The 27831-nt window shown below is 38.3% G+C and overlaps 1 protein-coding gene across 5 annotated transcripts; it reads right to left on the bottom strand.

Annotated features, from left to right (window-relative positions):
• Nucleotides 1-18: 18 nt before the first annotated feature.
• On the bottom strand, nucleotides 19-24505 carry bigmax (helix-loop-helix-leucine zipper transcription factor bigmax). Of its 5 annotated transcripts, XM_069326395.1 has the most exons (8): nucleotides 24195-24347; nucleotides 21293-21363; nucleotides 15552-15641; nucleotides 7097-7317; nucleotides 4823-4990; nucleotides 4544-4660; nucleotides 1416-1524; nucleotides 19-572 (listed from the first exon to the last, which is right to left on the bottom strand). In XM_069326395.1, the coding sequence occupies exons 2-7, from the start codon at nucleotides 21312-21314 to the stop codon at nucleotides 1456-1458; spliced, it is 687 nt and encodes a 228-aa protein (XP_069182496.1). In that variant the 5' UTR covers nucleotides 21315-21363; nucleotides 24195-24347; the 3' UTR covers nucleotides 19-572; nucleotides 1416-1455. The 5 variants fall into 5 exon arrangements, with proteins under 5 accessions (XP_069182496.1, XP_045592546.1, XP_045592547.1 ...); XM_045736590.2 differs by lacking the exon at nucleotides 19-572 and having other exon boundaries at nucleotides 606-1524; nucleotides 24195-24346; XM_045736591.1 differs by lacking the exon at nucleotides 19-572 and having other exon boundaries at nucleotides 606-1524; nucleotides 24074-24209.
• Between the last annotated feature and the right edge of the window lie 3326 nt (nucleotides 24506-27831).

Genomic DNA, 27831 nt, shown 5'->3' with positions numbered 1-27831 from the left:
GATAATAAAACTGCAATGTTGTTGAATTGCTGTGTTCATTATTACAGCATACAGGTGACTATAATTGGGGTTCTGGGACACAAACTGGGTAAATTACATTTAAAACACTAGGAAATTACTTGTATATTCCTTGGGAAGGGGGAAGAAAGTTGAAAAAGGGAGGGAGGAGAAGGGAAAGTGAGAGGTGAAGATTGCAGGGAGCCAGTGGCAGCAACACTGTGGACTTGCCATGTTGCCATCTTCTTCAGCATCCTATGACTCAACTTAGTCATTGTACTATTAGTGTCAACCTTTAACTAAACTTGTAACTAAACTATATCAAATATACATTTAAAAATACCATACTGTGGTCAACCAAAATTAAAATTTTTGTTGTACAATCGTACATTATGGAAAAAAAGTATCTTTTCCTAGTTAATCCCTGGTTAGAACAAACCACATAACTGATGATCGTCCAAATTGTCTCAATCATACTGGGGCATCCAGGTGTGTTGGCATGAATGCACATCCCCCACCTTCAGTTGTAGCACCAGGGAAGGTTTGTAGTTACAACTTCTACACCATTTCTAATACTGTGTATTTGCAAGAATATAAAAACTAATAAATATTGGAATAAATTTATTGCACTATAGATACATTTTATTCAACTGTAGGGTTCATAAGTAATAAATAGGCAAAAATTTAAGTTTTTAATAAAAGTCCATGCTCAACTGAGAATATTAGTTTCAATATGCATTTAGTGTAAAAATAAAAAGCAGTTCATTAGTAATCTCAATTATGCACTTAGTTTGTAAATTTGCATGTCAATGAAATTGCAACAAAAATTTATCTTGCATTTCTTTTTGTGTATGTATTGGACACTATTGCTGTTGTAGAGCTATGACATGAGGCAAATGTTCTAAACCCTTGCTCCCATCAGGTAATATTGCCCAATAATGAAAACTGAAAAAATAATAATTTCATGGTACTATACTTGAAATAATTCATTCTTTTATACATAATTATCTCATTGATTCAACCATGTATTTTTAAAAACGCCAAGTACTATTAAGCCACTGACTGCACAATTTGCAGAATCTAAGTTTAACACTAAAAGAAAATTATAACATCAGAAACCATAGTTCTTGCATAAAGTGTTTTAATTAATGCAAAGGAAAAAATTAACTTAAAGGATTACAGAGTTTAACCAACTTTATGGCTTCTCACAAAATTAAAGAATTTATTTAATGTTGCAATTTCAATATTGATATGATGTGAACCAAAATTAATTATAGATATGTACCAGTAAATTATAAAGACAAGCAATGTTTCACAATCAAAGAACTAATGTATAGGAGCTACTTAAACTTTAAATTTTTCACAAGTTCTCAGTAATTAAAAACAGCAATTGCATTTTTGTACAAAAGGTTACATACCCTACAACAGTTCGTTGGATTTAATGTGTGCACAAATATCTTATGATAGGTAAGATGTGTCCTGTCGACCCAGCTGCTGCAGAACTCCACACATTATTTCACGCAAAATCTGCAAGAAACGGATCGTAATATTACGAGTTCTGAGAAGCAAACACTACTACTATTTATAGCGGCAAAAGAATCTACAATACCAAATACTTCATGTTTCACTTTTCTTTGGCTTATGTCATGTGTGACCATGATAGTTTGATATTTATTATAATTATAAACAGTTCCTTAATTCCCAATTTGACAGGAAGAGAGAAGGTATCTGCATAAAGAAAAACAAAAGTAATGAAGGAAAATGAGGCTAGAAAAAAAAAAATTGAGTACAACAAATGATAATGTTGCACAAATGTGCAACAAATGATAAATGTTCCGAATGGCATCCCACAGTGTGGGTATGAGACACATCATGTTACCATCTACGTATCTAAGTTTTCTTTTTCATTTGGTGATGGGTACCAAATAAGCACAAATAGGGACTTTTGGAGAGTCTAGATGAAGTACCAAAGACTACTTATCATACAATATAAAACATCAAGATGATAAAGGTGACATTTATGAGGGCATTTATAGTACTGTTTAGACAAAATATAAAAAATGCAAATGGAGAAATGATTATTTATCTGCACCCAGGTAATGGACATGTGATACCAAAAAGGGGCAGGCATCAAAATCAATCATTTCATATACATGTTAGTTTCCATACTGAAAAGGGAAGATGATGGACAATGCTACCTATTAAGTCATTGCAAAGATTTTTGTGGTAAAGAACTATAAGCCATGCTTATAGTTTATCAGACCAGCAACCAGGAGGTCTGGTCAGAGACCAGGCCATGGGAACATTGAGCCTAGAAATCTCCAACAGGTAGTCATGCTTAGCAGCCTACAACATGCTATTGGTTGCGAGCTGGTGTTGGAAGGTAAAATCATTGATGTAACTGCAAATGAAGGCATTCACTAAGAATAAATCATAGGCGAGATGAGGACCATCAAAGGCAACCATCCACAATGGACTTGAGAATGGTCCAGGACGGACCGAAACGTTGTCATCCCTTCACTTTCTAGTGTGTGGTCTGGTCAACCAGGAAGAGTAGTGCTTTAAATGCTGGCCCCTGGGGCAACTTCCTCTGACTGATTAAAGAGCTACACACACTAATCCCTAAGCAAACTTTAAAAATGAAAATGCCATTTGGTAACTATATTACATTTCTAGGTAGTGTCCTATCTTTTCTTCTTGTCAAAGTCAATGGTCACTAAAGATGTGCTTGTAGGATAAAAAGATTATACAATGAAATATTTGCACATAGAAAGTGAGGCAAAACAAATTCTGTATATATCCAAGTCCTTTCTAGTTTTGTACACGGCTTGAGAAAAACAGGTGAAGGAGTCACTGAGTATGTTGACTCCAGATGCACAATTTGCTGACTTGTGGTTGGAGGGGTAAGAACATGTGTTCAAATTTTATGGTTTTTGTGTGTTATTAAAAGTATAGCACTGTACATATATACACATTGTGTTTAACTAGATTTTTGTATGCATAATTGACAAAGTGACTGAGTAATGAATATTGCCGTACAATGTGACAGGGCAATTGTCCTGTACATATTACATAAATACAGGTACTGTAGTTTCAAACACTGGCAGGAAACATCACATTGTGATTAGTCAATAACTGTAAGCCACTAGTATGTGATAACCTTCCTGCATAATAAGCAATTGCAAAACGATAACCAAGACCCATGAAAAAATTCTGCTAACTCCATTACATCCATATGGAAGTACTGTATTATAACAATAGAATATTTACATCATTTGTATAAAAAAAAGGGTGATATTGAAATTTGGCAAATAACTGCACTGGCCTAGTAGGTCAACACATGACAACAATAACTCTTCAAGAGTTAAAGCAATGTTTTAATGTTCAATAATACAATTTGCCAACCTTCTTAACTCAAACTTTGTCTGTATTATAACAATGGCAAATCAAAATCAGTATCAATTTTGGCAGAATTCCCTGGAATTTTGAGTTACTAAGGTTTGAATCAGTGAGTGGTCAGTATATATTCCATTAAATAAATTCTAAAATTTAAGGGTTGAATGTAATGAAATGCCCTTTTCTGGGTGGACTTGATAGCTTCCCACTGCACTGGCTTCACTACCATGAACACTTTCATGCAACTATCAGCCTCTGGAATTGTGCAGGCCTACCAAACACCTGGACTCTGGTATGCTCATGAAGGCAAGAGCAGCATGGACATCTTGAATGAACTTTAAAACTGAGTGAAACTGCCCAGATAGTACAGGCAAAGCAAAACAAACAACATATCTCAATTAAAGCTAGAAACATTAAAGACAATGTCAACCAACCATGTGCTAGCTAGCATCCAGGTTCACCACCCCAGGCGGGTCCGTCTAATTACCCAAAGTCACTCAAAGCCACCCAAAGCTTCATGGCATTACATTAGTAATGAATAAATATGATATATTTACTCATTATAATGTTGGTGCTGAATGTAGAGCATGCAAAAACATTTTTACTCTGAAGAAGTATCATTTCATAACGAAATTAGACAAAAATAATGCTCCTTTTGTAAATGCTGGTGACGCCAAAGCAAGTCGATGGGCCAAGTCGACAGAGGATGGGAGGCAGAGGAGGGGGTTTGGGGCACAAGGAAGGTGGGGGGGCACAAGAATGAGGCCTTTCATTATATCAACACTGGCTTTTTATGGTCTAATTTTTGTTGTTGATACTAATTTATACATGTATCAGACATTCTACTTCTATTAGCCAAGCTGAAGTGCAGTATCCTGAAACATTATCTACATATAGAATCACGGATGCTTGGCTGAGAAAGACTCTTTATCTGGAAATCAACATTTGATTACAATGATCCAATTTGAACTCTGAAGTGTTAGTGATGTAGGAAGCCTTAAATAAAAATGGGCATTGACCTAAGTTGACCATACAAGTAAACATTTCTATGGAAAGTGAGATAATTTTGTTACAAGAAGCCAGGCAAGTCTAATAATTTTTCAGTCTTCATAGACAACTGGAAGTTATATAATTATTAGCTATTACTAACCTGTGGTTTGCAGTGTTCTTCGACCCATGATATAACTGATCCAGATATCTCGGCAAAATTGTTGGTGGCAATACAATGTTCAAATGACTGGTAGAGTGAATCCATTACTGCACGAAACTGTAAGGAAATGCATCAACTTAACAAAATATAATCCTGTAAAATGATAAAAACAAAAAGCATGAAGAATTATTTTAGAGGAGACTTATTTTCTTCAAGATTGTGAATTCCTTGAGGATGACAAAGATGTCAACCTACCACTTGAATCATCATACAACATACCACTTGAAATTTAACATCATCAGATATCTGCTTGCTGAGTTGGCCAGGTTGACTTTGGTGAGCAGATACAATTTGCTCATAATTCAGCTTCATGATGGTAAGGGCAACAACCTCTTTTTGTAATGCAGCCACTTCCTCCTCTTGCTTGCTCTTCTCCTTCTTGAGAAACTGTGAATAAACAATGCAGAACAGTTCTGTACACAGTTTTCAATGTAACAAGAGAGCAATATAGGAATAGCAATAGCTATCGCCCGAGCAATTGCTCAGTCGATAGAGTTTCGGCCTCACACACGTGGGTTCTGTGGTTCGAGTCTCCTAGAGCCCAGGTGAATGGAGAGCAATATAGGAAAAGGATATATAATAGTAAAAATGACATCCTACCTATTTACCACACATGCTATATCTTGTAACTATCTTTCATAATATCTTACACACATGCTGTAGCACCACGTAAAACCAATGCTGTCACTCTACATCCATAGACAGAAGATTCCCCATCCACTTCATACAGCTAGCTACTGGGCAAATGCAGCTTAGGGAGGCATAACACATCACCAGAACAAGAGCTGTCTTTAACCCCACTGGGTGCCTCTGAAATTCAGAGAAAACAAACCTCAGTCCAACTGAACCTTCGGGCCCCATAGAAGATACACTAATCAGGGCAAAGCCCTTTGAAAGAAGGAAACTTCAGGAAGTGAACGCCAGAACCTTACCAGGGAAAAGAACCCTGTAAAAGTTGGTGCAACACCAGCAACAACTAGAGAAGAAAACAGCAACAAGCAGTCGAGGCAAACTAGACTAGATACATACACAACAATAAGGCTAGAAAAAAACAAGGTTGAATTTAATGAATGTCTCTTTCTAGTGGGCCCTCAGTAGCTCCCTGCTGCTAACCATCTGGATAGTTACATTCATCAAATCCCATTAATAGCCTTTAAGAGGCCAAAAGCTGGCTCCCTCTAGAGGTACAGATAGCAGAGGATACTAAATACTCTTACTAAGAAAAATGCCACCAGAAAAGTAGAGCAAGACAAAACAGACAACAGCAAGGTAAAATAAACCAACACAGAAAACAATACAATTTAGTAGTAAGGTTGTTCCACCCCTTATTCCAACTCGCCAAAACCCAGTGGCAGCACCCGAAGCTACCTGCTCAGCCAGTACAGCTGCTTGGTCATAAGCCAACCAAAAGAACAACTGATGCACCTGAAGAGTAAAGGAGACTCCAAGGAGCTACTGAGGAGCCAACAGATAAAGGTGTTTCATTACATTCAATGCTGTTTTTTTGGGGAGGGCTCCATGGTAACTCCCTGTTGCCATTTCACCAAAGAGAATTAAAAAGGGGGGCAGGGGGAAAACACACCAGGGATGGAGGAGAGCAGAAGCTAAGGGTACCCTCCAACAAAGTCACAAACACCACAACAAGTCTGGGCAGAAGGAAACCTGAACAGAAGGACCTAGTAGGAGTGCCAAAACAACCAAGCCCAAGAACTAAGGACCAGGGGAAAACAACCACAAACCAGGGCTGCTTGGTCTAGTATCCTCTGCGCTGCACTTCTCTATGAGTGTGGAGCTTATCCAGGTCATTAGCAACAGAGAGCCACGGTGGAGCCCTCCCAGAAACATGTGAAACAATAAAAATGAACAAATACAAGCACAAGTCCCTGCAAGACAGTCCAAAAAGGAAAGTGCACTAGGAGCTGTTGTCTCAACCACACCAGACTCACAACTAATTGGTGCAGCTGGTAGAGGGTTCAAGTTTCTAGGGCTGACACCTGGTGATGAGTGAGTGGTGACTTCAAGGGCCTAGTGGGGTGCTTAAGGTTTAAAGCTAATCAGACAAGTAGGTTGGGGAACCATTGAAGGGAGCCCTACCAGAAATAAGAAATTTACATTAGAAAGTAATGTAACCTAACAATAAACAATACACATACATGTACATTAGAAATGTACAAATCCACAAGGGCCGTGGATTCATTTGATGCATCACGCAATTGTGTTTTCTGTGTGTATTAGAAATGTATTCACAATGGTAAAAATATAACAGTTGTGATTATAAACTATTTACTGTTTTGGAATCTGACCCTCCTATTTTTTAACAACTTATAAGTAGCATACCCTACCACCCTCCCTTTCCCAGTCTAATAATGGAAGGATTCCTCTTGAAACTGGAACCTGATACCCAACTGGATGCAGGGACCCACTCCCTGTATGAGTAGGATGTATTCGTTGTACTCACTAAAATTTCTCATAAAACATAAACCCGTTGGTTACCTGAATATAATCAATACTTTTCTGGAGAACTGTGGCTTTAGACATCTTATAGCACTGTCCTTGCTCTGTATTTTGACATGTGGGAACAAGGTCCTGCAGAGAATCATAGCCTTTATTGATAGCATTGCGGCGCTTCTGCTCAGCCTGAGTATGCGCCTCACGTCGACGTTCCTTATAAGTCATCTGGTTCCCTCTGTCACTGTCTTCGTCATCTGTTACATCTGTTGAAAAATATTTACAACAATGCTATATTTTATTCTACTATTCACAATCCTATTCTACTAATCAATACCATAATCATATTAGTCTGGAAAAGTTTGGATAAACACAGTTCACTCAATAAAAAAATAATCATTGCAACTTTCATACCTTCTGATTCCCTTAAAACACAATTTCTGATATTATTAGTAGAGGTGTACCGATACCCACATTTTGACAGATACCGCTACTGCATTATTATTCAGTACCAATACAGGTACAGTACTTTGATACTATAAAGCTGGCACTGCTTGTAATATAATGCCTCATTCTGGTGAGGCAGAACCTCTATATCTCTGAGCTATGCACTAATAACCTGTCAAACATTCAGCACCCCACCAATAGTGTGAGATGGAAGCCGGGAAATCTAGGACCATCACAGTAACTAAGAGAAATGACCACCTGAATAGTTGAGCACATGAAAACTGCACAGAGCACATTTGCAACAATGACTATGTAAACAATTATTACCTGGATCAAACTACTGATTCATAACACTCACTCACAGAAGCCCAGGAACCCAGCCTTACTTTGTTTTCCCTTTATTCATGCACCACCCCCACTCACAACCCTTGAACTCACAAAGACAGGCAGTGTGAGAACGGGTAAATACAAGGAACTCGCCAGAAATCGGCATTTTATTATATCTAATGCCAACTTTCTGGAAAGGCCCCACAGTATTATTCCGAGCCATTTCACCACAAAAAAGAAAACTGGGCAGTCTTACAAGGAGGATGGGAAGGAGACATGAATACTCCACAGGGGACTCTGTGCCAAGCCAACTAACCCAACACATGCAAGAATGACACTGCCTAGGTACATACTGGTCAAGCACTGAGCCACAAACACACTATTAGAGCTGCAACAATCATGAGTCCAAATATTAGCCAATGACATACAGTAGTTGTATTGCCAAAAAAAGTATACAAAGCCACACAATTGTAGTCATCGTGACACCAAGGAAACACGTTAAACTGGCTTAAATTAATAACTTGGACAGCCTGAGACAACTGAGCCCTGAAACAAGGAACCATGGATACTGTGCTTACAAAGAATGTATCCCCCCAAATGCCCTGAGTGGTACACAAATAGTGACAAAGAGTGGCCACAGAACAATGAGTATAATGAACCCTTAATGTTCATAATGAATGAACATTAAGGGGGCCTCGTAGCCTGGTGTATAGCGCGCAGGACTTGTAATTCTGTGGCGCGGGTTCGATTCCCGCACGAGGCAGAAACAAATGGGCAAAGTTTCTTTCACCCTATGCCCCTGTTACCTAGCAGTAAATAGGTACCTGGGTGTTAGTCAGCTGTCACGGGCTGCTTCCTGGGGGGTGGAGGCCTGGTCGAGGACCGTGCCGCGGGGACACTAAAAAAGGCCCGAAATCATCTCAAGATAACCCTGGAAAACCCAAGTATTAATCACCAAAGGACCCCTCTGAAAAGTCAAAGTCTCATTCTTCTGTAATAGTAGTAAGGGCGTCCCATAGGAAACCAGAACAAGCATCTGCGGCCAAACCATGTAGAAAGGTAGGTAAGGTAAGCCTATCTTTCCTACATCCATGCAGGAACCTTGCCTACATGGATAAACCAGGAACCTTGCCTACATGGATAAACCATGTAGGCAAAGATCAGATTGTGTCCAACTGTCACAAGGACAAATGCTTGAGAGACCACCAGGAAATCTGCAGGCTCCATACCACAAGACACAGGACAGAAGGCACAATTGAGAGCCCAGCATAAGGGAAATGGATGCCATCTTGGTATACCAGACCCAGCCCAGCTAGGTTCAAATCTGCAAAGGAATCGTATGGAAAGGATGGGGGCAGGCAAATTGGGCTTTGCTTAGTAGGCAGAGTACAACGTTCTGGCTACTAGGTACAATATAAATATTTCTTCTTCTTTCCTGGTAAATATAAAATCCAGCATGAAGGGAACATCCCCTTCCCTCATCCTTATAGCTTGTTTAACATGTTGATACATGAATGTTTCCAAGATGAGGTTTACGAATCTACAGGTCCAAAAGTACTCTGTTCTAGTTTCATATGCCTCCCAGTCTATGGATTTCAAGTTGAAATAGTACCGAGGGAACTACAGTACTGTGCTCACACTACTGACGAAAGCCTTCCCAGAAATAGGTTGATACCACTGAATCAGTACACCTCTTAAGTAAAAGTAACTTGCATATCATATTGGATTAATGTAATTTAATAATACTGTATTGCACACTGGCAGATTAAATTCTGTTGGAATGGGCTCCACTTCAACAGTAATTACAAACTACAGTATTGTTTAATATTAATAATACATACAAAATATAGGACACTCGCGATCATAGCTCAACTGCTGTTCCTACAGAAAGGTAATCTGACATGATCATAGTCTCACCTACACACAGAAACATGGGGCAGTATGAGGGGAGACACTAACAAGTTAATTAATGCTCTCGAAAGACATGTGGTAGTACAGTGCTACCTCAATTCAGTAAACCTCGATCTGCGAATCTCTGGTTGCGATGCACACTTTGTAGCGCAGATTTACTCAGCTGCTTTGCCGAACACTTGTTCGGTTTTGCTTAGGATGCACAGTCACGGTTCACAGACCTGTGGGAAAGTCGATGGGCCTGGTTCATTTACACCATTTTGGGGTTATGTCCCTACCTTTAAAAGATAAAATTTAAGGGGGATGGATTCTGAGAAATCCTGGTAATGAGGATAAAATCTCCTAACAGTTTGGTTCTCATAGTTGTTGTAAATTTTGCTCAGTGAAATTTACCCACAGAGCATGGGAAATATTAGGGCATGAATGCTCTTAATACGGCTCCAATCATGTTTTAACAATGTTATTAGATGGATGCTACATTAAGATAAGTAGCTGGGGCCTTGGGAAACCCAGTCAGTGTATGTTGGTCAGCCTTTAAATTGCTTATATCATCACATGTTGATCCCTAGGGTAATATAGTTATCATACCTTGATCTTAGTTATTATCTCCCAGTTTTTACACAAATGTAAATATGATTATAATACATCTACAGTATACAATATATGGATGAGAGTTATCATGACCCATGAAAAGATTTTGCTTTCATTTTTAATTGCTTATTATGCATTATAAAAGTTAGCCATAGTTTCAACTACTCCAAGCCATGTGGCCCTTGGGAGAGTCCCGCCTTTCCCGTTAGACTTTAGGCGCGGTTGGCCCTTCAGTGCCTAGCCCCATCCCCTGTAGGCCTAGTGTTGTGTGATTAGTCAGGAGGATGCCCAGAGACTAGACCTAGCTTTGCCAGTGGCTAGGTGCCACCCTGGGGGGCAGAGCTTCAGAAGGCATAGCATCTTAAGGAGAAGGCATCTCCTTTGGAGAGACTAATTCTAAGAGTTAAGTGTGGATTTGGACTTGGTGTGGAGGAGGGTGCAGACATTACCCCTAGGGGACGAGATAACCTTGGACCAATGGATTAAGATTGCAGTATAACGGTAATTACTGTTGCCTGAGCTGTAGTTGATTAGTAAATTCGCATCCATTGGCCTCTAGTAATAGGATGTTTATTTACAATAGGACTTAATTTATTCTTACTAATAAATTGTTTATTGAATTTGAGTTGGCATTTCAGTAAAGTTTCCTTTTTATTAAGTCTTTGAGCATATCTTGAGTTGTCTTGAATATTTCATGCAATTTTCAAAGTGACTAAAATAACAAGTAATTATTCAGAAGGAGCAATAATCATAATGCATCGCAAATTCTATAATTATCAAAAGATACTAAAATCCTTTGGTTTATGTTTCTTGACTTTCCTATTCAAGGGTCAGGAATATTAATTAGCTTAATTAATTACCATAATTGAGGAGTGGTGGCAGCAGTTAAACATCAATAAGTGGTTTTATATAATTGTCCTTTGGTTTCTTAATAGCAGAGTTAGATATACACTGGGTTCTCCCTCAGTCCAAAAGACAGGTTTGGGTTCTCACTGCCAGGATGGGCCTTCCACCTGTTCCTTGTTAAAACATATTCCGTGGTTTAAGGATAAGTATTAAATTGGGCTATTAGACATCAGAGATGTTTAAGATATGGATGGTGCACTGCTTCTCATCAGTACAATCATTTAATTCCAGGCTCAAACTTAATGATTTACAACCATATCATGAGGATTTAAATGTTAAACAAGTTAAAATTAACGAATGAAGAAATTATTTTCATTTTCGTTCGTTTCAAACTGATAGCTATGTTGTAAATCTCAGATGAATTTCCTATTTCACTTTCAAATATAGTGGGGGAAAATGCCATCAGATTGCACACAAGGCATAAATGTTGACAACATTTTGTTTATGTGGTCAACACTCAGGTTTGTGCACATTTGCATACCAATGTCGTACAGAATCAAGTTTTGAAAATGAGCCAAGTCAATATGAAAACCAACCAAAGAATTTTGTTTTAATAATGCTCAATGGCTTTTATACAACTCCTCTACTGAGTACTGCATGCTTCTGTGAAAACTTTTAGAAATGGAAGATGTTCAATATTAGAAGATACCATTCATACCTTCTTTCCCAATCCCAAGCTCTGAGTACAGTACACTGACAGAGCAAACACTTAATATCATCTCACATGATGGACATAAACAAAGGAGAACCTGACTATACAGTGTTCAGTCTCAATCCTGGTCTTTCTCATGGCCCAACCCTTAAAATACCTTGAGATGTATTTATACCTGCATAAATTGTGTTTTACACCATACTGGTAGTGTACAACCCCTGTACTGCACTCATTGACATACTGCATCTTGTTTGATGGGTGGCACAATCACCGAGAAAACTCTTTTGTAGGTACAGTATAGCGAACAATTCAAAACTCCTGCGGGTACACAGGGATCACATTTTCTTCATCAAGTCTCCAGTAAACAGGTGTCATTTTGGAAAAAGTTATGAGCACCACTACTGGGTGTGAGTACTAACACAGTAATCATGGATAGTGCATTCACCTGCAGGTCACAGCACTGCCATGCAGCTCATGCCCAGAACATCATTTAATGACAATGAAATAAAGAAGTATTTGCAAATATTTATTGATGATAGTGGCAAAAGACCATGACAGTGATAAAGATTATGTACAAGTTCAGATACCAGTAAACCCAATGCTGGTGCATGATGATGTTCTCAAAGCAGAGCAGACAGCCATAGCACACAATTGTGGTTTGATGCATCTACGCATCATGCGATGAAAGCTCATGGTCTTTTAGAAAATAAACTTGTGGAAAATGATGCATATTCATGATTTACTGACCATGAATCTGATGATAATAGTGTTGTGGCTAGACTTAGCATTGTGTGGAGAATATTAGGGCATTTTGCTGTACTGGGTGATGTCGTCTGCTCAGAGCATGTCGCTGTATGCTGTGTATGGATTTCATTACCACACCCATCAGAATTGCTCAGTGGTTCATTTTGTGCATAAAATGTAGATAGTATATATATATATATGGCGTGAGTACTGTATGTAGTGTAAGATTCAATCCCTGTTCAAGTCAGAGTTCCTAAAGTGATTTACGATTCCACCCCCCACCCTCTCTCTCTCTCTCAAACACATACACGACGATGACACGTCACAGGGAGCTGAAGGATTAACTCATCATTATCCAGGTAGTGTGGGAGAGAGATTTACAAGTTGTCCCCTAGATATCATAACATTGAGATCAATTATAGAAGGTGGAGAGACAATTATGAAAGAGAGATACAAATTTTCAATTTTTTTTTAACAAGGTTTATTATGAAGGAGCAGACAAGAAAGGCCGATGTGGTGGGTACTGAACTGTTAACAAGAGACAAAAATTTCAAGGGTTTTAACGAGGAAGAAATAAGAAATGATGTTTTTAGGGGTAGGTTGGTGAAAGTCGAGGATCTGGTAAAGATTCACGAAAGAAAATTTATTTCATTAGAAAGAAAAAATTAAGATCTTGAAAGTAAAATTATATTTTTTACAATGAAGCATTCTGCAGAAAATACAGGTCGTTGCCAACTTGACATATAAGGTAAGGAGACAGGAAGGACAAATAAAGGAACTAGTGAAATAAAATGAGACTGAAAATTAAAAGGTGAGGGAACAAATTTTAAAATAAAGAAGATAAATATGGACAAAATTACTAGAAACTATACAGGCTAGCCAAAACAAGGAATATGGCAAGGATTTTCTAAGAGAAAATTTGAGTGCAAATAAAAGTTGTTACTAGAGGATTAGAAAAATGTAAAGTAGAAATAACAGAAACATGTGCACAGTTGTAAAAGATAAAGAAACCATCAAAGATGTATGTTTGGAAGTCAAAAACAGAAATGAGCAGTCAGGAACTGACATCAGACAGGCAATTAGATAAGAAATGGTTACCATCAGTAAATTAGTACAGAACACTGTACTGTATATAGAAGTCTATAATAATATTTGGATACTATTTGGAAAAAGATACCATCTAGGATGGACAGAGCACAGAAGAGGAAATCAGAGAAAATAGTAGGTTTAGGAGAAGGCTTCTCAACAAAGGAAAATGTCAGTGATTTTGGAAGATAGGCAAATATGTAAAATGTAAGACTTGCTCTTTAAGGGTGACATTAAATGGAGTGAAGAGTTCAGTGAAGTGAAGTAAATGACAGTGTTAAGGAATGTCAGGAAATGGCAAAATAATGAAGATAGGAAACAATGGTCATTAAGACGAGTTCTTTCAAAGGAAGACAGAAAAGCTGAAATCGTACTCTGAAGAAGCCTGTGGTACACTTTGCAACTTTAGAATCCCTGTTAAATATATGGATGGTGAAATATTAAAAATTGTTCGTGACTTTTGTGAGACCAAAATTGAAATAAGCAGTTGTTTGGTGCCCAAATCTCAAGAACCACATCAATAAACTGGAAAAGGTGCTAAGACATGCAAATAAACAACTTCCAAAACTGAAAAACAAGGTACAAGAAGAGGTTACGAGTGTTACATACACCAAAGCTAGAAGATAAAAGAAAACAAGAAGGTGATATGATCACTACATACAAAGTAGTAACACCAGTCAACAAAATTGACAAAAGAATTCTTGAAGATCAAACCGCACACCAGATGAGGAGACGACGACGTTTCGGTCCATTCTGGATGCTTGTCAAGTCGATTGTGATAGGAGTGAGGGAGGCCGGGCATAAGTAAGGCGAGGAGCAGGTGAGAGGAGGTAATTCCTAGGAGGAAAGAGCAAGGCAAAACAGTAAGAACAAGAAGCAAAACGAGATACTGATGGGATGGGTGACTAATAGGGTGACGGAAGAAAGGGATTCTTAATCATTCTATTGATTAATCGGCTCTGATACACAACTTGAACCTAGTCCTGGCTTTGTTGCTGTTGACTCTTCCCTTTCACAGTATGTACGTACTCAAATGCTCTAACCTTTCTAACAAACGTGACCCAACATAAGCTGTCAGGTCACTTTTTCCCCCTTTTTTTCTCCCCTTATTCTTAAGTTCCTTTTCTTCTGTCACCCTATTATTACACTCATCCCATCCTTACCCCTTTTTGCTTCTTGTTCTTACCTTTTTGTTTTGCACTTTCCACCTCCTAGGAATTACCTCCTGTCACCTGCTCCTCGCCTCACTCTTGCCTTACTTATGCCCGGCCTCCCTCGCTCCCATCACAATCGACTTGATAATGGTCCAGGACGGACCAAAATGTCTTCATCTCCTCATCTTCTGGTGTGTGGTTGGTCATCATATTTTCAGCCATGTTATTGTGATTCATAGTCTGACAAGGCCTTTTTAAAACTGAAACTTCAAGAAGAGGATATAGATTCAAATTATGGAAACAAAGTTGCAAAAAAAAAAAAAAAATTAGAAAATTCCCTTTTGCAAACAGAGTGGTAGGTGGTTGGAACAAGTGACAAAGTAGTGATGGTCAAAATCACCAGTACAGGTAGTGTCAAAACGTCATATGACAAAGAGCACTAGGAAGATGGGACACCATGCACATAGCTCTCATCCTGTAACTACACTTAGGTAATTACACACAAACACGCAAGGTCAATTTACTAGATGAAGCTCAGTTTTGTCACTTTAAGAGTTCACTAATGAACAGAATTTGTGGATGCAAGACTCATTATCACTGAAAATTTATTTATCTCAGTACTAGAAAAAAGTGTTCACTAAACATAACTGACTTTTTTATTTAGTTCAAGTTTTGTGCTGACCTGTGTTGTTTGCAGAAGAGGTCAAGGTATGGATGGATCCAGTTGAGCTGCATCGTGAGAAAGGGTACCGCTGATCAGAATCACGTTCTTCTGTGGATGGGTTAGACTATATCTTACTTTAATGTTCTAACTTGTCAGAGAATTTATAAAACTGTAGTGCAGTAGTGCAGTAAAAGTTAGAGGGCACTGCAGATCATTAGCTTGAGTCAAGAAACTATGAAATACAAACATTCTTGAATTAAAATATATGCACATTAATTTTAGAGATTGGTCTCGGAAAGTTGCATTCTGTAATTAATCTATACAGAAGCAATCTATTATTTTTAATGCATTACCTATGTTTAAAATGTAAGTCATTGAAACAATAACATTTTCTTATGCTAATGGTCTAGTTTTAACAATACTGTATCTACAAAGAGTGATACTGTGAAAATAATTGAATATGAGAGAATGTGCTAAGATAACCTCACTTTTAAGCCTGCGTGTGTTTGGAAAATCTTTAACACATGTTAGGTCATATTGTATCCACAAAGGGTTTTCTTGTAATTAATCCTATAGTTAGGATTAATGCTATTCTAAGTGAATCTGGTCAACTGGACACTTTAATGTAAAATTATTAAATGATCCAAATGTATTTTTAGTGGATAAAATGCTTTACATTTTGAATGCTCATCCTCATAAAGCTTACTGATTAATGTCTGCTCTTTTGCCATAAATGGATCAAACATAATTCAAAGCATTTGCACATTTTTCAGGTATTTGCTTGTCACAGGTCATTTTATTAGTGCATTAAATTTTTGTAACATTCGGAGGACTCCAGCTTAAAGTTGTATCATATGTCAGTATTATCTGTTTACAGTGAGTATTCAAGAGAGCAATAGTACCCCACTAGGAAATAAAAGACAGTATACCCACAAAATCCGGATTATATAATTCCAGACCGAATCGATTTTCCAGAAATTTGCCCTTTTGGGTAATTTATTACCAAATTTTCTGGATTTTTTCTTACAGGAGGTGATACAACAAATGTTCATGCATATTTGGACACAAATAATAAAAAAATGTTTTTTATTCCTAGAAATAAAAATTATACATATAAATAAAATTTATTTGTTCACTTACACCCCTTATGGTAGTTCCTATCTCCTCATTCCCACCCTTCCTTTCTAGCTGTGGCACTCAAGAAGTCTTACTTGGAGATGCATGGGGCCTGGGGCTAGCTGCCCCAGGCCCCTTTTTGCCAGGCTGGCACCTCGTGATGAGGGTGAGGTGTTAACAAGTGTGAGTCCTGGACAAATATGTACATACTTCAGATCAGGGTTGCAAACGTTGGCCAAGCAGTTCCTTATTTTGGTTGATTCTTGTCACTATATTGAATGTAGTGATCATATCACCTCTTTTTCTTCTGTCTTTTGGTTTTGGCATACTAAATGAATCTAGCCTTTCCTCATAACTCATTTTCTGGAGGGAACAAACGGTGAATCCTTGGAGCTGGCTCGCTGAGGTGGCTCTCTTCAAGTTAGGTGGTATTGTATAGTGAGCACATACCCCATACAACTCTCACTCTAGTTGGTGTCTGAAACACCCCCCCACCACTGTCATTTTATGTGGTATCTGGGACACTCTCTCCACTCTTACTCTTGGTGGTATCTGGGACACTCCCCACTCTCACTCTTGGTGGTATCTGGGACACTCTCCACACTCTCACTCTTGGTGGTATCTGAGACACTCTCCCCACTCTCACTCTTGGTGGTATCTGGAACACATACACCAACCCCTTCCTCCTAATAGAATGGCATATTTTGACGGACTCTACCTAAGGCCAACAATTGTCATACTAGAAAATGGTAGTGGCTGGCAAAATTGACATACTGCCTCGTTTTCTGTCTGGTAAGTTAGGAGTGGGCACTTTAGTACGACAGTTTCTTGATGTTGGGAAACTTTAGGATGACGGGCTACATACTCTCACACACACTCTTGGTGGTATCTGGAACACTCACTCTTACTGTAGATATCTGAGACACCCCTCATCACCCTTAACTCTATATGGTACTGTATCGGGCATACACCTCCTCTTTGGTTGTTATCTATTCCTCCCCAAGCAGTTGATATTCCCAACCATTTCTTTAGTTTCAGGCTCATGTACCGAACCATATACAACACTTTTATCCACTGAGTATTTCAGTTACACATTTGTTATGCAGTTTTAATGATAACAATAATTCAAAGTATCGTGGGACAGACAGCCAGTGTATATGTACATGTTACACTTGTATTGAGCTCCCCCACTAAGGTCAAATTATTGATCCCTCTTGATGCAACCCCACGACAAGCTGACTCACTCCTGGGTACCTATTTTACTGTTAGGTGAACAGGACCATTAGATGATAGGAAAAGCGCCCAACCATTTCTGCCCCACTTGGGATTCGAACCTGGAATTCCCGCTTACGAGTCAGGAACAAACTCGACCCTATATTACCTGGATATCAGGAAGTAATCTTATTGCAGTGGAATCTCTTTTCAATGAACCCCGATTTGGCGAATTTCCAGTTGAAACACAAACTTTTCATTCCAGATTTTCTCACCCGATTCAATGAACAACCATAGAATTTGATTTTAAATATGCTCAGCGGCATATTGACCACTCTATGAACAAGAGTTCCCTGAAGAATGGGTTGTGTGGATTTGCTTAGGATGTTGGGACTGAGTTCATAGATGGTGGCAACATTATGAGAAATAGTTGGGTCTTGGGAAAGACACTGAGCATATTTAAAACCAAATTCTATGGTTCTTATTTTTTCCCAGTTGCAGAGGTTTTTCTTCAGTAAAATATGGAGTCCTGTTTCCTTTGAAAAATAAGATTTCAGATTTCAAGATTAGGGCATAGGAAAAATGCTAGATGTAGTTATATCTCTTTACAAACAGGTTCTTTTGATAGTTGTCCTTCATATGATGTTGAAATTAAAATATCACTGTGAAATCAGCCCATTAACCCTTTAACTGTGCCGCCTCCAAATATGACACCCCCCCCCCAGTGCGCAGGAAATAAATTATCTTGATTTTTTTTTTAAAGTGTCAAAAACCCTTCCCTCAGTATGGGTATGTCAAAAAAATTTCGAAATTGTACTTACTTTGGCTGCTATGGGGTCCGTAAGTTGGCGCATGACATCATCATTCCCCGTTCGCCCGTGACGTATGCTCCCGGGGCCAGTAGGGAGCCCGGGGCGGGGCATGCGAGTTGCCGCGAATATATTTTTGTTCATTTTTTGTGCACAGTTCCAAATACATTTTATTTGTTTTTACGTGCTAATCCTATGTATAATGAACACGTACACTATATTATGGCAGTAAAACATCCATACTGTCCAAGGACACTGTGTTACGTGCATGACACTTGTGTACACATATGTTGCACATATTTACCATGTATCATGCTAATTTATGTATATATACAATCTATTTACAGGCTATACACTGTCACACACTATATACATTCACCATCAACACATTCAGAACACCACGAGTGTGAGCAGTCACACCCAGCCAGCCCTCCCTCACTCCTCCAACATTGTATTCACCAACATTGCTCCTCCCATCATACAGTTATTCACACCAATGTTTCATGTTCATTTATGTATATTTACAACATATGTACACACTATACACTGTCACACACTATATACATTTACCATCAACACATTCAGAACATCGCGAGTGTGAGCAGCCACACCCAGACAGCCCTCCCTCACTCCAACATGTTACTCGCCAACATTGCTCCTCCCACCATACTGTTATTGTTTTTATTACACTATTTACACATGTTATATATATACCTATCTACATGTTTTATTTACCAGAACTATGCAAGTAAGCCGGTATTGTGTCCAAACAGTACAGTGGCCACCATACACTGCATGAGAAATCACACAGCAGACAGCAGACGACGCTACGATTACGACTTCACCTCCCTCACCAAAATAGCTCCACTCAACATACTCCTGTTGCTGTTCTTACACTATATACAAACACACACACACTGTATATACCCATGTACATGTGTGTTACCCATAGCGAACCACGAAGCTAATATGGTGAGCAAAACAAGAGTGGCTGCCACATAGTGAGGCTACCTCAATTCTCTCCCTCACCAAAATTCCTCCTTCCACAATACTACGCACAACGCTAATTATAACCACAATCCTGGTCACTAATTCCTGTAAATGAATAATTGACCACAAGTTTATTTTGAAAAGGAACCTAAGAAGTCGTTTGAAGATTCCTAGATGGACGAAATAATGCTGTGGTGCTGTGGCTAGCACTGTGAACATCATGAATAGCATTGAATCATTGATATTTGAACATTGTACCCAGCCATTATCACACTCAGGCTCTTCTATAATACTATCATGGCTAAATAATACAGGTTATATATATATTTTGACATTATTAGGCGATGCTGTGGTCACACGCTGAACAGCAGTGCTGTGCGCTCATGCTGCAAGCGCCAGCCTTGGCTGTTCACTCACTACTGAAACTCTCACACCTGGGAATGTGGACCATGATTTTTTTTAAAGATGGCGTCTGTTTACAAGAGCCCTGAGGAAGCTGATGTGAACCCCATGTAGCAACGGGAGTTTTGAATAGGTGAAAAATACAAATACCTGGAGCCGTTTAGCGCACCCCAGACTTGGGCCTGCAGGCGCGTTGCGCAGTTAAAGGGTTAAGCATCAGAATTATTAGGGGTATGAATGGTAACCATTAATATAACTCCAGTCATGGTTTTGATGATTTTTGTAGATGGACTCACTATTATAAGAAACAGTTGGAGTCATGGGAAAGTTATTGAGGATAATTAAAACCAAATTCTATGGTTTGTTTTTATTCAGAGTTGGCAAGGTTTTCATTCACTCAGGTATGGCCGTACTAACTTTTAAAAATGAGTTTTAAGGCTGGGGATGTGAGAAGCTAGATGTGGTTAAACCAATTTTTGTATTTGCAGGCATTCATTTGGTTCATTATATTATAGGATAAAATTAAAATTTCTCAAAGTGAAATCAACCCATAGGGGATGGGAAATGCATCCTGGAGGTATCTCCAGTTGTAATGAATCCCTCACTGCAATGAATTGCGGGGGTCCCCATATACTGTAGTTCGTTGAATCGAGGTTGTACTGTACTGCTGTCCTTTTGTATGATACACTGCACTGCCTCCCATCATACTTCATAACATTGCAATATAGCATTATCATTAAGATGGTAAAACATATATTGTGCCAGAAGCAAACTAACTGGTGATGGAAATAGGGGGTACAAGGGTGTGGTGTATACAGTTCCTAACTTTTCAATTTCCAGTTTTTCTTACGTTCAACTTCTGTACTAATGGACACATTTATTAGTTATCCTTTGTTAAGTTTCTTCCAATTAAAATTACTTGTTTATATAATAATTATGATGGAAACCCCCCCACTTCCTTGTGACTCCCAGCATCAATACTAGATACAGTACAGCATTACCATCTACCTAATTCCTAAAGCCCATTTCCATCACTAAAACTAACCCACCTTAGCATTCAGTCTGATGCTAATGAGCTGGGTTTAGTTTGCTACTGGTCTGGTTTCTTATGACAAATAGCCATCACGGCATTTTGAAAGTTTTTATTGTAAAGATCTTCATCCAGAAATATTACAGCCTGTTACTTTACATATTTGTCATCTGCTTGGCAACTGCAACAAGTGCACTCACCTTCAATATTTGCTTCAGCCATGTTATACCAAGGTTTACAGAGTTTTGTTCTATATTGCAACCATAAGAACCTGCAAAAGAAAACATTTATTATTTACAACTACCAAGATGGGTTTTAAAATTACCATAACTTAATCAGATAGTAAAATCCTGGTTGGGCTCCAGTTTCAGGCCTCCAGAACCTCCCAGTGAATTCAGCAGTTACTGGTCGGTCAGCCTTTGTACAGTACAGTACCAGAGTGGCTGAGTCGGTTAGAGCAGGTGTCAGGGATTCACCAGAATGCAGGTTCAAGTCACTCCATTGCCTCAAAATGATTTACATTGATATATCATGCCAATGTGATTTCTTTTGTGATTCTCACACTCTCTCTCCCCCCTCTCCCTCATTTATTTATTATCTCTCTTATTCATTCATTCTCTCTCATTCATTCATTCATTCTCTCATTCATTCTTTCTTTCTCACTAATTCATTCATTCTTTCTATTTCATTCATTCAACCTCTCTCATATATATATATATATATATATATATATATATATATATATATATATATATATTATATATATATATATATATATATATATATATATATATATATATATATATATATATATATATATATATATATATATATATATATATATATATATATATAAAACACACATAGTATATATAATCTGAACTTTCCTGAAATACCATATTTAAAAATAAAATATTCTTAAGGAATGATTACAGTAATCTTTCCATTACATAATACTATATATGATTTGATTTTTTTAATTTCTAACTTTTTTGACAGAAATTGGATGAAACCTAACCTAGCATAACTAAGTCAATATTTCATGTTCTTAATATAATAATTGTACTAAACTAATTTGAAAAATGTTTGAAAATAATGCAAAGAACAAAGATCATGCACAGCAAGAGTTAATCAAATAAAATAAGAGTCCAAGCACATTGAAAAGTTCTGTACCTCAGGGCACAGTTCTTGCACCACTGCTTTTCCTTATTCTCATATCAGATATAGACAAAAATACAAGTCATAGCTTTGTATCTTTTTATTTTTCAACATAAAAAAATCAGCATGAAAATTACTTTTGTTGAAGACATTGAAAAACTTCAAGCATATATAAATAAAGGTTTTGACTGGGCAGCAAAAAATAACAGAAAATGATGTTTATGTACTTGGGTATGGTAAAAATGAGGACCTTAAACAAAATACAGGGTACAAAACACAATCAAACCTGCCCCTATTAGAGAGCAGCATGTAAAGGATCTGGGAATAACGATGTCTAACATACTAACGTTTTGGTAGCATAACTAAGCAAACATAGTGTCAGCCAGGAAAATTATAGGATGGATTACGAGAACCTTCAAATGCACGGATCCCATCACAATGGTTGTACTATTTAAATCACTTGTGCTGTCCCGTCTTGAGTACTGCTCGATACTCACTTCAGAGCAGGTGAGATTGCTGAAATATACAGAACATATACGGCACACAGACACGATAAAGCACCTAAACTATTAGGATCTTAAAACTCTCCAAAAGTATTCTCTAGAAGAGAGACAAGAGAGGTGTCAAATAATATACAGTATACATACTGTACATGGAAAATACTAGAGGGCCAGATCCCAAATTTACACAGTAAAATAACAACATACTGGACTGAACGATATGGAAGGAAATGCAGAACAGAGCCAGTCAAGAACAGAGGTGTCATAAGCACAATCAGAGAACACTGCATGAACATCAGTGGTTCTTGGTGACCTCCCAGTATAAGAAATATTGCCGAAACAAGAGTGGATGTCTTCAAGAAAAAAGGGGATAGTTTTATTCAAGAAATGCTGGACCAACCAGGCTGTGGTGGATATGTGGGCCTGCGGGCCACTCCAAGCAACAGCCTGTTGGACCAAGCTCTCACAAGTCAGCACTTGTGGGACCACAATTGCACTGGGAACAACAACTTCCAGAACCCCATAAACGTACACTGTATAATGAAAATCACTGCCGGTTAGGCAAATCAGGCCTTGCATACTGGGCCAAGTAGTCCAGTTCTGGCTATTAGGCATGACAATTATATAAAGTATATAATAATAATAATAATAATAATAATAATAATAATAATAATAATAATAATAATAATAATAATAATAATAATAATAATACAAGTGGTCTGGATAAATACAAAATTTGTTCAGTTTGGGTCAAGTAGTCAAGATGGATCAGAGCTTCAACTTGGCAGAAGACATTGTAGATTGCTTCAAGTCAAGACATACATTTATATCTAATTATCTTCTTGGGTAGAAAAGGAAGGAATAATTTGTGAGGTGATCTACCATCTTTTTAAGGTTGTCTCGAGACGATTTCGGGGCTTAGCGTCCCCACGGCCCGGTCTTTGACCAGGCCTCATTTTTATTACACATCCCCCAGGAAGCAGCCCATAGCAGCTGTCTAACTCCCGGGTACCTATTTACTGCTAGGTGAACAGGGGTATCAGGGTGAAAGACAATCTGACCATGTGTTTCTGCCTCCGCCTGGGATTGAACCCCGGTTTCCTGTTGCCGTGGACAGGAAGCCTCAACTTGAGCTTATCGAGGTCTGAGGTCCCCCTAGGCCAACTACTGAACCTCCCCGGGATGCAAACCACAACAGTTGTCTAACTCCCGGGTATATACTCCCAGTAGATACCCGGGATTATTGCGTGTCAGCAATTACCGCTAGTTGAAGAGGATGGACTACATCAAGCACCAGACTCAAATTAAAACAAATGTCCTCACCCGAAAATGGTATTCGAGGCGTCTAATTTACTAGTACGTTTGTGTACTAAATCTTGGGAAAACTATAGCTTATAAGGTGGGCCCTAGACGTGGTGGGCCCCCAGAATTAGAGACAACTTACCACAAGTGGCCCCAGTCCTCTATAACAGTTTCTGATACCGTCGGTTCAGGACCCAAAATAACCAGTTCGTTCACAAACAAGTTTGTATATACACGAACCCATTCGTATATTCACATGCGCTGGCTTGTGTTCGCTGTTGTTCTCGTCCTCAAAGACACTATTTCTTTTTTATATAACGGTTCGGGCACGTCCTAAATCCTAATTTTCCCTTGAATATGACTCGCCAAATAGTTTAACAACCAGGTACCCATTCACTTCTGGGTAAACAGGGCTACAGTTAAGGCTAATCCTCCCCGGAATCCGCTCGCGAAACGCCAGCTGGCGTCTTACCACTACGCCGCGGGGACTCAAAAATTATGACCAAAACCAGACTAGACTTATTATGACCAGCCAGTCAATTATGACTGTCATTATGACCAAAAGACACAACAGAAGTTGAAAAAACTTAAAAATATGAATAAATACATAGCATTTATCTCGTTTTGATTTCGAAACGATTTCTTAGTTCACTGTGCCTCCCATAATCTAGCGAGTCTTAGTTTATTGTGCACCCCATACTCATACTGTGAACAGTAGTCTATTCTGCAATCCATACTAATCCTGTGAATGATAGTTTTTCTTAAAAATATGAATATCTTTCCTCTAATAAGATCAAATCTCTGTGATGGATTCACAAAATCTATTTATCTCTGCCTTTCTGATAACATATACAAGTATAAGCTTTACTTGTGAATCTCTATTAATTAAGCAATTTTAACTAACGATTCGATAACGACGATATTTTAACGATTCTTCGCGGCAGGGGATCGTATTCCAGGGACCATAGGATTAAGGACTTGCCCGAAACGCTACGCGTACTAGTGGCTGTACAAGAATGTAACAACTCTTGTATATATCTCAAAAAAAAAAAAAAAAAAAAAAAGCAATATATCAGAAAGCGTGTAAGGTTCGATGTTCTATGAGCGAAAAGGCATGGGTAGTTGAAGTAGCGAACGCATGCCAACGAATAATAATAGTATCTATATAATTCACCGTGTCGAGGGACAGGAAGCCAGAGTGTATTCATACTCGTTAGACTTTTATCGAGGCTCCCCCCAACCCCACCGTCGTATTACTGACCCTGCCAAGGATGCAACCCCACAGCAAGCTGCATGATGAGATGCAGCTCTTTGATATCCCCAGAGTCAAACTTAATCTGTGTAAACACACTATACAAATAAAGGGACCCAGTCTATGGAACTCACTCCCTATTGAATTGAAAAGCTGTCCAACTTTTGCGTCATTCAAAAACAATACTAAAAAGTACCTAATTTCATCTTCATAGCTTTTTACCTTTTGCTTTAAAATTGCATTGTATCTATTGCTACCCAATCTTCCACTCTTTATGTACCCAATCTGAACATCTTTATCATTGCTGTCTTATATGTGCTGTCAATCTGCTGTATGGTGTCTATTAATCTTGTTTAAATTACCAATCAAGATATCAATGTAATCAATCAGAGCTTTAATATACCAATGTGCTTTAATATACTTACTAATCTCTTTCATCTCATTTTTTTCTTGCAATGTATCTGTTATCATTTTATTAATTCTGATAGAATTTACCTACTTAAAATTATCTGTTAGATTAAGGACCTGCCTGAAACGCTGCGCGTACTAGTGGCTTTACAAGATTGTAAATACTATGCTATGTATTCTCACAAACCCAATGTACCTTCTTGTATATAAATAAATAAATAAATAAATAAATCTGCCATTTTTGTGTATTTTAGTTTATGCTCTGGCTGGGGGGATTGGTGCCCTGAAGCTACATAAACACCCTATACCCCCCGAAGTGGCAAGGGGAGTTAGGGGGCTCATGAGTTCGAGTTCCTACATGCTGCTAGGTGAACAAATGCATTAGGTAAAAGGAAATGTGCCCAACCATTTCTATCCCGCCTGGGATTCAAACATAAGAACAAAGGTAACTGCAGAAGGCCAATTGGCCCATACGAGGCAGCTCCTATTTATAACCACCCAATCTCACTCATATACATGTCCAACCCGCGCTTGAAACAATCGAGGGACCCCACCTCAACCACATTACGTGGTAATTGGTTCCACAAATCAACAACCCTGTTACCAAACCAGTATTTACTCAAGTCTTTCCTACCCATTGTTTTGTGTTCTGTCTTGTGTTGATACTTTTAATACCCTATTAATATCCCCTTTGTTATGTCCATTTATCCACTTGTAAACCTCTATCATGTCACCCCTAACTCTTCGCTTTTCCAGTGAATGCAAGATAAGCTTTGTTAATCTTTCCTTATAAGAAAGATTTCTAATTTAGGGAATTAACTTTGTCATCCTACGCTGGACACGTTCAAGTGAATTTATATCCATTCTATAATATGGCGACCAAAACTGAACTGCATAATCTAAATGCTGCCTAACCAGAGAAAGATATAACTGAAGAACAACACCAGGTGTCTTGTTACCAACGCTTCGATTAATAAATCCCAGTGTTCTATTTGGGCCAATAAGCCTTCTGCAGTTACCTTTGTTCTTATGTTCCTATTTGCCTTATTTCGAACATTCATGCATTGATCCTTTGGTTTTAAATTCTTACTAATCATAACACCCAGATCCCTTTCATAATCCGACTTCGCAATCTCAACACCATCTAGCTCGTATCTTGTAACTGTATCATCATTACCCAGCCTCAGAACTTTACATTTATCAGCATTAAACTGCATCTGCCAATCTTTTGACCATTTCAAAACCCTATTTAGATCAACTTGAAGTGATAGTGAGTCTTCTTCCGTGTTAGTTTCCCTACCGATTTTTGTATCATCGGCAAATTTGCAAATGTTGCTACACGAACCTGAATCTAAATCATTTATATATATTATAAACAACAGAGGTCCCAATACAGAGTCTTGAGGCACTCCACTTACAACAGTTTCCCACTCTGACTTAACCCCATTTATACTAACTCTGTTTCTTTTGGTATAGCCATGCCCTAATCCATCTTAATATAGCACCCCCAATACCATGAGCCTCTGAACAAATCCACAAGGGCCGTGATGAGGATTCGAACCTGCGACCGGGAGCATCCCAGACGCTGCCTTAATCGACTGAGCTATGACATGGTTAAAAAGAGTTGAAACCGAAGTTCTACTTTGTAGAACTAGAAGAACTTAGGTTTCAACTCTTTTTAACCATGCCGTAGCTCAGTCAATTAAGGCAGCGTCTGGGATGCTCCCAGACGCAGGTTCGAATCCTCGTCACGGCCCTTGTGGATTTGTTCATTTGATGCATCACGTTATTGTGATTTCTGTGTGTCATGATCCTCTATCTTTTTAATCAGTCTTTCATGTGGCACTGTATCAAAAGCCTTGCTAATGTCAAGGTACACAACATCGCAAACCTTACCACTACCAACTGCCTCAACTATGCTGGAATATAAAGATAGCAAATTTGTTACACATGAACGGCCATTTGTAAAACCATGTTGTGATTCGTTTATTAATTTATCTTTTTCAAGATGAAAATGAATGGTATTTGCAATTATCGTTTCAAGTAACTTTCCCACAGTAGAAGTTAGGCTAAATGGCCGATAGTTTGATGCAAGTGATCTATCTCCTTTCTTAAAAAT

This window comes from Procambarus clarkii, chromosome 18 (genome assembly GCF_040958095.1).
Source record: "Procambarus clarkii isolate CNS0578487 chromosome 18, FALCON_Pclarkii_2.0, whole genome shotgun sequence".
NCBI lineage: Eukaryota > Metazoa > Arthropoda > Malacostraca > Decapoda > Cambaridae > Procambarus > Procambarus clarkii.
The sequence above is the reverse complement of the archived record's forward strand: the minus strand, read 5'-3'. Positions and strand labels throughout refer to the sequence as shown.